The sequence below is a fragment of the Excalfactoria chinensis genome, chromosome 5 (assembly GCF_039878825.1).
Source record: "Excalfactoria chinensis isolate bCotChi1 chromosome 5, bCotChi1.hap2, whole genome shotgun sequence".
NCBI classification, from domain to species: domain Eukaryota; kingdom Metazoa; phylum Chordata; class Aves; order Galliformes; family Phasianidae; genus Excalfactoria; species Excalfactoria chinensis.
In genome coordinates, this window is record NC_092829.1 from 53,186,455 (window position 1) to 53,199,953 (window position 13,499).

Sequence of the window (13,499 nt, forward strand, 5' to 3'; positions counted from 1 at the left end):
AACAGAAGCACTTGAATGCTATTTTTTTCTTCCTAGTATCTTGGCTATTTTGGGGACGCGAAAACAAAATACAAACGAGTGTATGTGAAGTTCATTGAAAATGCAAACAAAAAGGAATACGTTAGAGTATGTTCAAGAAAGCCACGGAGCAAACCTGTACAGTCTGCAAGGTATTTTATTTCAGCTTGGTTTTTATTGTCATATTGTTTTTGTATCTCCTATCATGTTGATTTTTGCAAATTAGGTATGCTTTTGTGACCAACCTGACCCAGTATACTACATGTATGCTTGCAAAGGTTTTTGCTACTGCATTTTGTGTTGGATATACTTCTGCAAAAGATTGTGGGATCTGCATTATACAGCCTTTTCTGTGCTTTTATGCTTAGTTCATTTTATCTTCCCACAGCTTCAGATGCTATCTGAGGTTTTTCTCTCTCTGTGGCTTTTCAAATTTAATGTGGGTATTTTTTTATAAGATGTTATTAAACAATAATGAAAAAAAAATTTGTGCTCTTCTTTCAGGCAATGACTGGATTTCTAAGTCCAGTTCTCTCAAAGAAAGCAGTTTTATAAAATAATAAAATAATTAATAAAATAATCACAGTCGACTTAAAACTAGCTGGGATTTGGGAACTTCTTTTTTTCCTCTTGGGCTACAGAAAACTGTTTCAGGACCTGTTTGCCCACTGCTCCAAAACAATATTGTCTTATAGCCCAAATATGATCAGGATTAGCTCGTACCCATATTTTCTCTTTCCAGTACAGTTTTTTTTTACTATTATTTCTGCTTTTTCCTGATGGTTCTTAGTACATTGATATATTTTGGGAGAGCTATTAGATTCCATTTTAGTATCACTAAGCTGGATTAAAGCTCTTTCACTTTTCACTATTCCTCTTCTAAGGCAGGCTTTCCATTTCTCGAATCATCCTATCATCTGTTATCTCCACCCATTTCAATTGGAAGTCTTCATTTCCATCAGGTGACTAGAACTATTCACAAGGTTCCAGAAGATATCAACAGTGTTAATAGCACATTTCACTGCTTACCCATTTGAATGAGAAATTGCTTGACACTTCCCAGACCTGCATTCATCCCATATTCTCAAAGCTGTATTGCACTGATACTTAGCAACTGACTACATCACACCGTTTTCTTCTGGTGTTTCCAGATGATGAGTTATGATAAATTTATATTGGTCCTAAAGTACAAACTTTCTGGTAATAAATTTCCTGATTGGTTTTCCTGTTTTGAGTGCTAGGAAGAGAAAGGAGAGGAGTTGTCTTCTTCTTCCTTGCAGTCCTCGCTACTTGGTGTTTCTACTGGGATTAACATCCTTGTATGGATACAACATTCCAAATTCACTTTGTCAGCCGAGATCATTAATTACTATTATTTGTTCAAGCCTGTCAAGTCTGATTTTTTTTCATTATGGTCTGTTTTTCTGTTAGCCCCTGTATTCTGTAGCTTATAAATTCTACTAATGTTGGGCAAGTTGAATTTGTTGTGCTTGTCATCTAGCTGTAAAATTGACATACTGTTTCATTATAGATAATTGAGAGTAATTATTGAGCATCGTATTAAAAAAAATGTAGCATTATAGTACATATGTCCTAATTCCTAGTTACATGTGACAGCAAAATAAGTATATATAATCCAATAAGTATATATAATCCAAAGGAATATCACATGGTTAAGTAAACCCACAGCTCTTCTGTTCAATCGCAGACTTGCATGGTAACTGTTTCAATAAAGATGTTACTCATACTGTTGCAGGACTATTCATTGCAAACCTAGTAGCAGCAACAACAAAACACCCGATCCACCAACACCAAAACCAGCAGCAACAAAGGTCTCTTCTGTGAAACCCAAAGCTAAGCAGCCAAAAGTAAAGGCTGAACCACCACCAAAGAAAAGGAAAAAGTGGAAAGAAGAATTCTCATCTTCCCAGTCTGATTCTTCACCAGAGGCCCAGAGTGATGAAGATGGTGAGTGATAGGCCATGGTTAGCATCTTAGCCTATTTCTGCAACAGTAAAAATGTACCATTTGTACCTAATTTGTTGTTCGCACCTGTTTAATTGCATGCTTAGTTTTGCTGTTATTTCTGATTGTAATGGATACCAGTAGGGGTCACTTATGTTTTAGGAGAGAGAGCCTCCAGTTTTCAAAAATGCACAAAATATTCGTGGAATGCTCAAGAAAGAAGAAATCACCCTGTTCCCATTAATTTTCAGAGCTTGTACCTCCAGCTCCATTTGTTACTCGCTTTCTGAACACAAGAGCTATGAAAGAGACCTTTAAGAGCTATATGGAGTTGCTTGTTAGCATTGCCTTGGATCCAGACACAATGCAAGCCTTGGAAAAGAGCAATGGTACAGTATGTTTAAAATGTGTATGATTTTGTTAGATTTGTGGGTTTGGGTGTTTTTTATTTGTTTCTTTGTTTTGTTCTCAAACTTTTAAAATGTTTGTGAACAAATTGCACTATTTTTGAGTTATGTTAGTGGGTGGTAGAGCAGATTGGATAGGTGTCTTATGTTACTGTGTGTCTCTTAATCATCACCTGTTACTTGTCATTTAGATGAGCTACTTTTGCCTCATATGAGAAAAATTGATGGCATGCTGAATGACAACAGGAAAAGGCTGCTTTCCAAATTACGCTTGGATAATGCTTTCAAGGTATTCTCTTTTAAATTCTAAGGTTTTATAAAGTAATACTATAAGCCAGTCATTGAATGCATACCATGCAGGCACAACTAAAAAACCCAGAAGGCAAATTTGTAACAGACGTGAATATGGATTTGAAAGAGAGAGATGCTATAAATTCAGTGCTTGTGTGTGCCATTTGGAGAACATTTGTGATTGAGATGTTTATACCACAAAGGTAAAGTTCTGGTTTTGCTCACCATGCTTTCTCATTCATTTTCAAACACTTTTCCTTCTAAGCTTCTCAAGTTTGCCAAAAGAAAGTCTGCTCGCTGTCCTTCTAGAGCTGCTGGTTAAGTGATTTTATTGCTCGAAAATCTTAATACAGTTGTACCCTAAATAGCTGTACTGTGGAGCAGGTATCTGGACCTCTGTGAAGGAGACAGGGTGACCAGAGCAGCTTGAAGCCCAGGCAGCATGAGCAAAGAACAACTCATTTGTGAACTGTTTGACATGCAGGGAAGGGCTGCATATTTTCAAAACATAACACAGAGCCTCAGAGAGGCAGGATATATTAGCCCTCCATTTTTGCATTTTGTTTGTGGTAAAAATTCTGTGTTAGCAAAGTACTTCTTAGCTGATATGTTTAGATGTGTCTATAAGGTAGGCTATGAATTTCTAGAATTCTAGTTACATTCACAATAAGCGCAAAATGAGAAGTAGTTTGTTACGTTATTCCTTGGTTTAAGGGAAAAGCAGAATAGTATCTTCTATAATTCTGACATATAATTAACGCTTATTCAGTTGGAGTTCATGACTGCTGTGACAGCTTTGCTGTGTGTTCTCTTAGAGGCAAATTATGCATCGTATCACCAAAGTTATCTTAAGCCTAAATTTTGCAAGAGGAGCTCAGGAAGTCGATGGAGTTCTGGGTCTAAGTTAAGGAATCTGCTTGTGATGTAAACTGCAAGATAAAGAGCCTTTCATGTTTGTTTTCTGTTGTGAAAGTACCAGCTTGTACTTGAGTTAATACTTTATCCAAAAAACAAAAGATAATGAAACACTAATGTATGTCAACATGTTTGTGTTGGTGGGGAAAATGTTTGATATTCCTGTAAGACTCAGGTTAATCTTACAAAGACTAAGCCTGCTTCTGTTTCAGCTGATTGAGGCACTGACAAATTAAGTGAAAAATATTGATATCTGCGTTCTTCTTCTGTTGGGGTATGCACTAATACGTATGGATAAGATGGTTTTATTTCACTGCATACAGTTAACATGGGATATTTTAGCACTGTATTACTAAACAAATCGGACACTGAAGTTAGCACTCAGTGCGCGCCCATTCTTGAACTTTTCACAATCCTTTTTCTTTATGTGCTCTCTTTAAAGAGCGCTTTGGAAATCTTTCCTGAGCTCACAGTGATCACTCGGGATTCTAAGACAAAAAGTGGTGGAGCATCTGTGTCTAAGATCAAAATGAACGGTAAAGCTTACAACAAGAAAACACTGAGGGCTTCTAAATCAACCACTAAATTAGCACAGGTGAGTGTTTGAAAGGTTTACTACTGCCACCATCTGACCTCGAATATGTTAACCATGTTTGTATAAAACACTGCTCTGTTTATTAGTTATTTTTTTTACTCTAGATTTATCAAATATAAACTCTTTGTTGAACAAAATGCTTTTTCTGATTATATATATATATATATATTCCAAAGTTATATTCCATGAAATATAATCAGACCTTTCAAAAGGATTTCCCTGTTTAAATTCTTGAACTGCAATGTGTTGTTTACACATCTTTACTATATTTAGACCAAATGCTCTTCTCCTGTGTATTTTTACATTTGTGCATTTTATACATGCATACATTTGTCCTGTGTATATCTATACAGGAGCTCTTCTGTGGCAACCATTCATGTTTGCAGAACGATGAAGTTGTAGTATGCTGCCTCCCTTATGCAGGCTGTAACTGGTCTGTGTAGTTGGATGGGAAGGGAGAAGCTTGGGATGTACACTTTGTTTCCTTAGCATTCCCCGAGAGACCCTATAATTAGGTTTTGCTAGATACTGGCCCATTCTTAACTCACAGTGGCAAAAGGTGGCTGGGTAGGTGACATCTAAGAAGAAATGATCTATATTTGCCTAATGCACAATCTGTATGTTTTCTTGCAGTGCAACTATTTTGATAGGAAATAGTTAACCTTTGATAATACCTCCAGTAGTTCTCAAAGTGGTGCCTAGATTTCAGTTGCAGTGCATTTGAAAGGGCTGAAAGCATCCTCAAAGCTTGGTTTAATAGGATAATTTTGTAGGGAACGTGGAGACATGAGAAAATGACATAATATAAATTACAGCGTACCAAAATGTGTCTAAGCAATTATTTGAATGAAGTATTCAATTTCTGAACTGTTGAAAAAAAATTACTTACAAGATGTGTGTCATGTCTTTGTCTTGAAACTTAATGTGAACTTACCTGAAAAAGAAACCACTTTCTTTTTGCAGGAGTTTACAGTGGATCCAGAAAAAATACAGTTGTATTCTTTGTATCACTCACTCCATCATTACAAATATCATATATATCTGACATGTAAAGAGGAGGTAAGTATTGCTGTTTCTCTGAGATATTTGTCCATTTGTTTGGGAAGCTGAAATGTAGAGGGACTGTTGTACTCTTGATAAGTGACTATAGATTGCCATAAGGAAATAATTTAGTCCATAAAGAAAAGGGTATACTGACTGCATATGTTGCCCCTAATGGGCTCTGCTGCTCAGATATGAGGCTGAAGAAGTTTGTATGGAATCAGTTTGCATCAGAGTAGATTAGCATTCTTCACTGTTTTCCAAACAAGTCAGCTTATGTAATTCCTGAGATCTGGGAGCTACTCTTGTCTTAAAATGCCCACTCCTTTCTGTTTTTCTGCAAATCCTTGATTGAAATGTTCCAGGTAGCAGAACCACAAGAGTTGAAGTCTGGCTCAGCTGTTAGCAAAAGCAATCTGGGTAGGGCTTTTTCTTTGTTTTTAAAGCATAAAGGTTTTCTTCCAAAGAAGGGTGGTATTTATCTACGGAATATTATATAAAAACAAAACAAAAAATCTGAAACACTGACAGTCTGATGTATATGTGTACACACATTTCTCTCTTTCTCTTCCAAATAGATTTCTTCTGTTCAGAAGAAGACTGCAGATCTGGGACAGGAAGAGATTGTGCAGCTGTGCATGAAAAATATGAAATGGGTGGAGGATCTCTTTGAAAAGTTTGGTGAACTTTTGAATCGTGTCCAGCAGAAATGCTCATAACAAAAATGTATTCCAGATCTCACATTTTTCTTTGGCACTAATCTGATGGAACAGCAAGCTCAGAGAGAGGCTCTGATTTCTTTTACAAAGCCAGGCTGCGTTCTTGTTCATAGGCAGTTTTATTTCTCTTTACAGAACTTTGAGCTTTGGCTCTTGCTGAGGAAAAGTGATGCTGCCAAGGAAATCAGCCCTTTGGAGATGGAACTGAACATAACCCTAACCACATTTTTAACCTGAAGAATTTTATTTTATTTTTTTCTATTTTGTGAACTATTGGATAACTTAGTTTTATTTTCAGCAATGTTTTTGACAAACAAGAAAGCATGCACTACATATTCTTTTTTCTTTATTGCTAAAAAGATATCAACACTTAAGGTAGGTTTTTCCATCTCTGATTAAGCAAAGGAGAAGTCAGCGTTGGGGTACATGTGTCTGGCTGCCAAACTGAGTTTTGTACATTTTGTGAACAGAGCTGGAGCAACATTAGTTTCTGCGAACATACGTTGCCATCATAAGATCCAGAAACGTCATTATGCTTTACGGACTCCTTTTACTATTGTCATGTTCAGGAGACTGAACGTGGTGTTGGTGCAATCCTATGACTGCTTTTTTTGTGTGTGTCAAATTATATTGTAATGAAAGACAACGACCTTAACTATTTTCCCTGTTTTGAAGAAAAGAAAAAAAAATATTTTCCTTTATACTGCGGTTTTGGTTTTGTTTTTTTCTTTTGGAAAAAAAAAAAAAAAAAAGATTCAATTGTACATTTTATCTCACTAATAGTTGTATTTTTCACAGAGAAAATATTGTGGTTAAAATTGTTTCATGTATCTTTGTAATACTTTCCATTGTTTTCAGTAAATCCTATTCATTTATATGTTGATTTCTTATTGTAAACTATATATCCCGAGGTAACCCTTTTGTTTATACAGGTTTGCTTCAGTGTTAGCCATAATAATGCATACTAGACTAGTTTTGCTTTAAGTGTAGTTGTGTTAGACACTGCAAGTATTTTCTGACATGTGAAAATAAATTTCTTACTAAACTAGCACTTGATTAACTGAGAGTTTAAATGAGGAACTACTATATCTTTGTCAACAAAGATTGCTGATTCAGTAGACTGTATGCAGTGTTAAACACAGCTTACCTAGTTGTTTGTAGAACTGGCAGTTGCAGAGCTGTTCTCTTTTTGGTGCCTTTCAAGTCTTCAGACCTTTTCTTGTAGCTTTTTTTTGTCCCTCCAGTGTAACGGTAGTGCCACTAGTCACACTCAGACAATGAATGTAATGGACTCCAATCAGGAGAACATTTTCTTTAAATTTGCCAACAGAATGCCTTACTGAGTCATTCAGAACGGATATTTACTGGGGTCCTAAAAAAGAAAAAGAAATAAAAATCATGTTGTTCATTTCCAGATAACATAGGAAAAAAATACTTCCTTTAACTGCCACTTAGTGCCTTAATTTCAGCCAAGAAAGCAGGGTTCACTACTCATTGGCCAAATGAAATGATGTTCATTGCCATGTGACCTTTTCTCCTGTTGTCTGTTTTTAGCCTATTTTAGTTGTTAAACTTTCATTAGACCTTAGTGCTATAAAGAGTTTAATGAATAGATGTAAAAATGCAATTATTTGATCTTGGGTAATCAAATAGGTTTGAATATTAAAGTATGTACAGAATTTTAGCTGGTTAGTTTTAGAACTGTATAGGATGTTTACCGTATTTCCAAAGCTATTTGTCTTCTAAAAGCAATAATTCTCCTTTAAAACTTGTATGCAGTCTGCAGCAAACAGAGCTGGGTTATGAACCTCTGCCTTTTTTAAAGCCTCGTCATAATGCGTTTGCTTTAAAAAGGGAGGTAACTATCGTTTGAATAGATGCGTTGTGCTACTGTGATGTCTGCTATAATCAAGGAGAGCAAAATGGGCTTTTATTTAGGAAGAATGTGCAGAATGTCAGAGCAGCTGTGAAGCTAATTCATTTTTATAGTGTAAAGAAGGGTAGACACAAGGGTTGAAGGGTTGCGGCGGTTTCAGCCATGCTGTGTTGAGCCTAGTAGGAGCCAGAGTTTGCAGTTAATACATGAAGCAGAATTGCCAACATCAATAGTGATCAGCTAAAAATCAGTTTACTGTAAATATCCCAACTGGAGACATAGCAGCTATGTGCCTCTTGTACTATCCAATCTATAGTATGAGTTATTTAGTGTATTCCCTTATTGGCAGGGATAATTGGCAGCAGCAGTTCCTGGCTGCGTAGATAGAAGAGAGGTATTTAACTGTAAAGTAGAGTTCTGTTGTCTCTTTTCAGTGAAACAGCATAGTTTGGGAGTCCCTGGGCTGTAATTCTAGGAATGGTTAGGATGCAGGCTGAGGGAACTGTTGTTGTCTCCTTGACTGCATAGTAAAGAACTCATTGGACTTTGTGTCTCATATCCCTCCCTCGTATGACTGAGAGCAACTGGCAGATCTTTTTGCTTTTTGAACGGTTTCTGTACCACTACTTTATAGCTCCTCTAGAGTTTTGAACCTAGAAGTAGCTTTAGGAAGCTGGTTGTCTTCATCCAAGTCCTTAGAAACAGAATTAAAAAGAGATGAGAGGGTTTTGGAGTAGTTTGTCCCTATTTAATAAGAAGATGAATTCTAGTGACAACCATCTAGATAAGTAAATCAAAATGGCCAGGAGGCTCTGCACTGCTGGAGAGGATGACCTGGCTTATTTTTGGCTGTATTATTCTCCAGGCCAGTTAAACAAGCACTGTGCCTGTAGAGACTGAAAAAACCTGTCTAACTGCCCCAGACTACTGCAGAGGTAACAGAGCTTCCGTCTTTGTCTTGGGCTACAAAAATGCTGGCTGGATTTATTAGTTTACTGTTAAGGATGAATAAAAGCATGGAACTCTCAAGTGTGTGAAGGATCATAGACAAGAATTAAAGTTTTTGTTAGTGGGACTGAAAAGGTTTTATTTTATATTGAAGCAAACTTAGAAGAAATGTGGATGTACAGATTATCTTTCTTGCACAGATACTTTGTTTTGTTGCCTTTTATGTAATTCTGCACCCACACCTCAATCTTGTGTCTTTTTCCTGAAGCAGCAGTGATGTCCTTTTAACATCTAACAGTGGAAACTGAGCGCTCACGTCTGTGAGAGAAGATGCACGTGGAAGGAACAAAACCCTTTTTAGACTATGAATTAGCGAAGCAGAAATTAACCTAACTGTGTGATGAATTGTTATTGCTACTTTTTATTTCCACTGTCGTTTCCTTTAGTATGGCATCCCTGCTGATATTGGGTTTGTTTTTTATTACGAATACAGTATTTCTCGTAAAGGCAGGTTTTCTTTGAGATGCTACTTCCAAAGTTTTGCCAGCAAAACACCGGAGACAAAATTGGATTGAAAAACTGTTTCTGAAAATGGCTAAGGACTTCAGGATCGTCGGAGTTCCGTGACGTGTATCATATTCATACGCTGTCGAAACAAAATGCTACGTTTTAGAAAGGCAAATCTTACAGGCTGTGTCTTCCAAGTAAATGATTTCCTTAAGGGAATTATATTTTAAATATTATTTAAATATTTACTACTATTTAAAAACGATTTTAAAACAGAAAAGCTAAAAAGTACGGTCGCAAAATGTCAGTGTGTCACTGGTCATTTCATTTCTCATTGCTAACACGTGACATTCGGGCTCACACTCTACCGGACACACATGCATTGCAGTGTGTGTGTTCTGTCATATCTTATTGTTTAAGCTAATCCTTACATGTCAATGTTAACACATGCATGTTTTCTGCGTATCTCCTCTAAATATGGCAAAAAAAAAAGAGGCTAGGGCTAATAACAGACACTTTATACGTTCTTAGTCCAGATTTTCAGGTGGTCCGTAATACAATGTATGGAAATGTGAAAAAGGACACATTTTTGTACCATTCGTGATGTTATTAACTAAACCATTAAAGTGAAAACACTTTTTAAACAAAAACCTCATCATTCTCAGTCGTTTATTCTTAAAATATTGAGGCGTGACAAGCTGGATTGTCGGGGAGAAAATGGCAGTTTAGACTTCTGTGGACTCAAGATGAAGAAACACTGTTCTTTTTCATTATGTAACATGGATCGAGGAACTTAGATTACATTTTGGAGATCTAAATGCTCTGCATTCATTTTCATGGTGTGTCTGCCAGTTCTTAAGCTGAGGTGAGAAATGATGAGCCAGAAAATTGGGGTAAAAGAGAGAGGACCTCAGTGATTCGGTTGCTTTTTTGCTATCCTGTTTCCTGTGTGTTCTTTTTTGCTTGACTAGAACACTGTCTGTATGTGCATATGGGGAAAAATGGTGCCAAAGGGTTTTTGTCTTTTCTGCTGTCCCCTTCACCTAAAGGGAACTGCTCCAGATACTTCCTTGTGAATGTTTTTGCTGCACACACAGAGCTGAAATCCCATATAATCTCATTGTCAGCCATAAAATACATGGTAGGCATTCTCTGAGCCACTTACCTGAAGGAAAAGATAAATGTGAAGGGCTAAAATATTTTTATAATGGTCCTCAGTGCAAGAGCTGCTTCCCAAACCAAAATTCAATTCAAAATGCTGCTATGCTTATTTTTCCATAGGTGTTTCCAGTTCAGATTATTATCAGGTTAAGTCTGTTGACTTCCTTCTATTCTACAGGTATTACTTCAAATCCTTAACTGTATAATTGGGAGTATATGCCACAGCATTTTGAGCCTTGGAAGGCTTGTGATGGCAAGACCTTTCAGTATAATTATGCTACTTTGCATCATCCTTCTTTCTCCCTGTGGTGCCTGCTAATCTGATTTCTCTGTGTATTACTTATGTATCACATTTTTACAGCTGCAGCAAAGCAAATGCTGCCATCACTGAATTAAAGCTAAAGCACCAATGTTTTATCACGTGGTTAGGTCATGTGAATAACTTATTCAAAGCTCTGGGAGAATGAGGATTTCACTGAGTAAAGCAGCTTTGGTGGATTCTGAACATTCAGAACGTTTTGCTGTTGGTCAGCATATAGAAATTGTTATCCTTACAACTTTGGTAACTGAAGAAAGAATAAGAGACCGCTTTTTATTTGCTTCAGCACAAGGTGCAACAGCTGTTAAGCAGCCAGAGAGATGGTTTGACTGCATTCAATGGACTTTGCACAGAAGAAGCTGAAGATAAAGATTATGTGTGAGAATCCAGGTGTTGCAATTCTGGAATCAGCTGGTCAAAAAAGAAGAGAAAAGGTACCTGACCAAGAATTACTTATTAATGCTGCTAGTTAGCTTTAGTTGAGTGACAAGGCTCTCTGCAGGCAGTGCTTCCCACCCTGTGTCCAGCTGGAAATCCCCACTGCTTATTTGGCTTTAGCTTGGGTCCTCCACAGCTGTGTAAATTTGTGAGACCAGCCCTTTAATCATATTATGCATTTACCTAGACCCACTTTCAGTTAAATTAATGTATTTGGCTTTGTGCTGCAATGTTCAGTTACATACTTCAGCTCACCTGTGAAACAGTAACTCCCAATGGGACAGAGCAGAGGGAACCTTCAAGCATATCAATTATTTATGTCTGATGGTGCTCGAGACTGCATGTTCTGTCAGGTTTCTAGAGTGCAGATGACAGCAGATCTTCGGTGTTCTGTGAGGAGCCTTTACCCAGACAGTGCTGCTAGGACCATGCTACACTGAGCCCATTTAGGCATATCATATTCAATCTCTGCTTCTATAATCGAATGTCTCAGAAGACTTCTGCAATTGTTGAAAAATCCATTCATGACACTGGTACAAATGGTACTACTTATTAAAATTGGGAAGCAGAGGCAAGCTGCTGTGTTTTTGGTCACGTTGCTAATAGTCTTTGCTCCCTTTTGCTTCCTCAAAGTAATTCTCAGGTGCTCCTGGCTCTGACTTTCTCTTTTTCCAACCCCTGTGCATGGATAGATACTCAGAGTGCAGTGTGTTCCACTGGAGGTCAGTGTGCACCAGTGCAGGCTCAGCATATTGCCTCCCTGCCCTTCATTTGCTATTGTACTGCTTGACTTTGTCTCACAGCCACATTGGTATTCTGGCCCAGGAATGGAAGGATTGCACTTATGCACAATGCATGCTTTGTTGATTAAAACATTCAGTCATCTAGAAGCTTCTGTCTGGGGAACTTGTTTATTGTTCTAGGCTCTTCAAAAATGCAAAGGCGGAATCCTTGCAGATTTCTTTGCTATAAAATACTGAAGTTTGTGCTTCAAGAGTAAATCATACTCTTACCCAAGCTGTGCAACTGAACACAGGTGTGAATGTTGCAGGAGATGGCATTGCTGTATTCCAAAGGATCTACATCATCTTAATGTAACGAGAAATTGAAACTAAGAGTGAGTTTGTGAATAATCTGCTCTGCATCCTGACAGAGAGCCAGTTCTCTAACCCGTGGAGTTCAGCCCCGAGCAAACCTCTCACATTCCTCAGTATAAACAGCAGAACACATAACTCGGATATAAGACATATAATGCATGAGTTCTTTTGGCATCCTTCGCATGTCTGGTGTATCAAATAGCCTTTTGCAATCTGATACGGACAGCCATTCATTTGTTTAAATTTGAGATTAACAAAGGTGGAAGAGAGCACTTGGTGAATTTCATAGGACAGCTTCAGTATTAAGAAAATTAAATACCAGGCTTTATATCTTCACGCAAAACAATTGGGGATATTTGATAATATTATGATAATTGTGACCCGAAAAGGTCTAATTTCTGTTGCCAAAGCTGTGGATTTCATTTACGTATGTAAAACTACGAAACCTATGTCAAAATGTACCACTGGTGAGTGGAATAGAGCAACATTTTAGGAGTTATGTTCAAAGTGTTCCATCAGCTTCAGCACTGCAATGAATCCAGGCATCGAATGAATTTATGTGGGGGGGAAAAAAAGTGACTATTCTGAATAACTGGAATATTCGTATGAACTTTTATGCTAAGCGTGGTTTGATGTGCTCTTTCAGAAACAAAACCGTGAAGACTGAGTCCAGCAAATCCTTGCTATTGTGGCAATGTGATTTTCTGTATATGCAAATTTAAACGGCGTTGATGTGTACTTACAAGTTTGTGTTGTTCTGGGAAGACACTTCAAATGAAGGACGTAAGTCTGGCAGTAGAAGAGAGAGCCTTGCTCGGTCTGACTTTGAGAGATGTCAGATTAGCGTGTGAAGTGCCTGAATTCCTCTGCAAATGAGCAATACAGCAGAAGCATTCTTCTGCAGGAATTCATGTCTGGGCCATCAGTTTTCAGTGACAAGTCAGTCTGTTCTTTTGGACACTGAATTTGTCTTTGTTTTAGATTTTTTGTTATTTTTTTTTATTTTTTTCAGAATTGGGGTCTTCAGTTTTAAGAAATTGTTGTTTGTTTGTTTTTTTTTGCCCTTTGTTTCTTTCAAGAAGACCCAACATTTCCAGATGGCTGAACAAGCACCCACCAGTACAACAGCAGCACCCTCAGTTCTCCTAATACACCTCCATCTTCTCAGACAACACATGCTCCATCTCCTGTCTTTTCCATAC

At 37.4% G+C, this 13,499-nt stretch overlaps 1 protein-coding gene across 6 annotated transcripts in view; it reads left to right on the top strand.

The window, feature by feature from the left end:
- QSER1 (glutamine and serine rich 1) overlaps positions 1-6,999 on the top strand; it is a 30,770-nt gene extending 23,771 nt beyond the window's left edge. For all 6 annotated transcript variants that reach the window (XM_072337973.1, XM_072337972.1, XM_072337971.1 and 3 more), the window contains exons 7-13: positions 37-170; positions 1,775-1,986; positions 2,235-2,372; positions 2,582-2,679; positions 4,039-4,191; positions 5,155-5,250; positions 5,811-6,999. In XM_072337973.1, coding sequence (XP_072194074.1) covers positions 37-170; positions 1,775-1,986; positions 2,235-2,372; positions 2,582-2,679; positions 4,039-4,191; positions 5,155-5,250; positions 5,811-5,951 — 972 coding nt within the window. In that variant the 3' untranslated portion in view covers positions 5,952-6,999. The remainder of the gene's footprint in view (positions 1-36; positions 171-1,774; positions 1,987-2,234; positions 2,373-2,581; positions 2,680-4,038; positions 4,192-5,154; positions 5,251-5,810) is intronic.
- Positions 7,000-13,499: the final 6,500 nt, after the last annotated feature.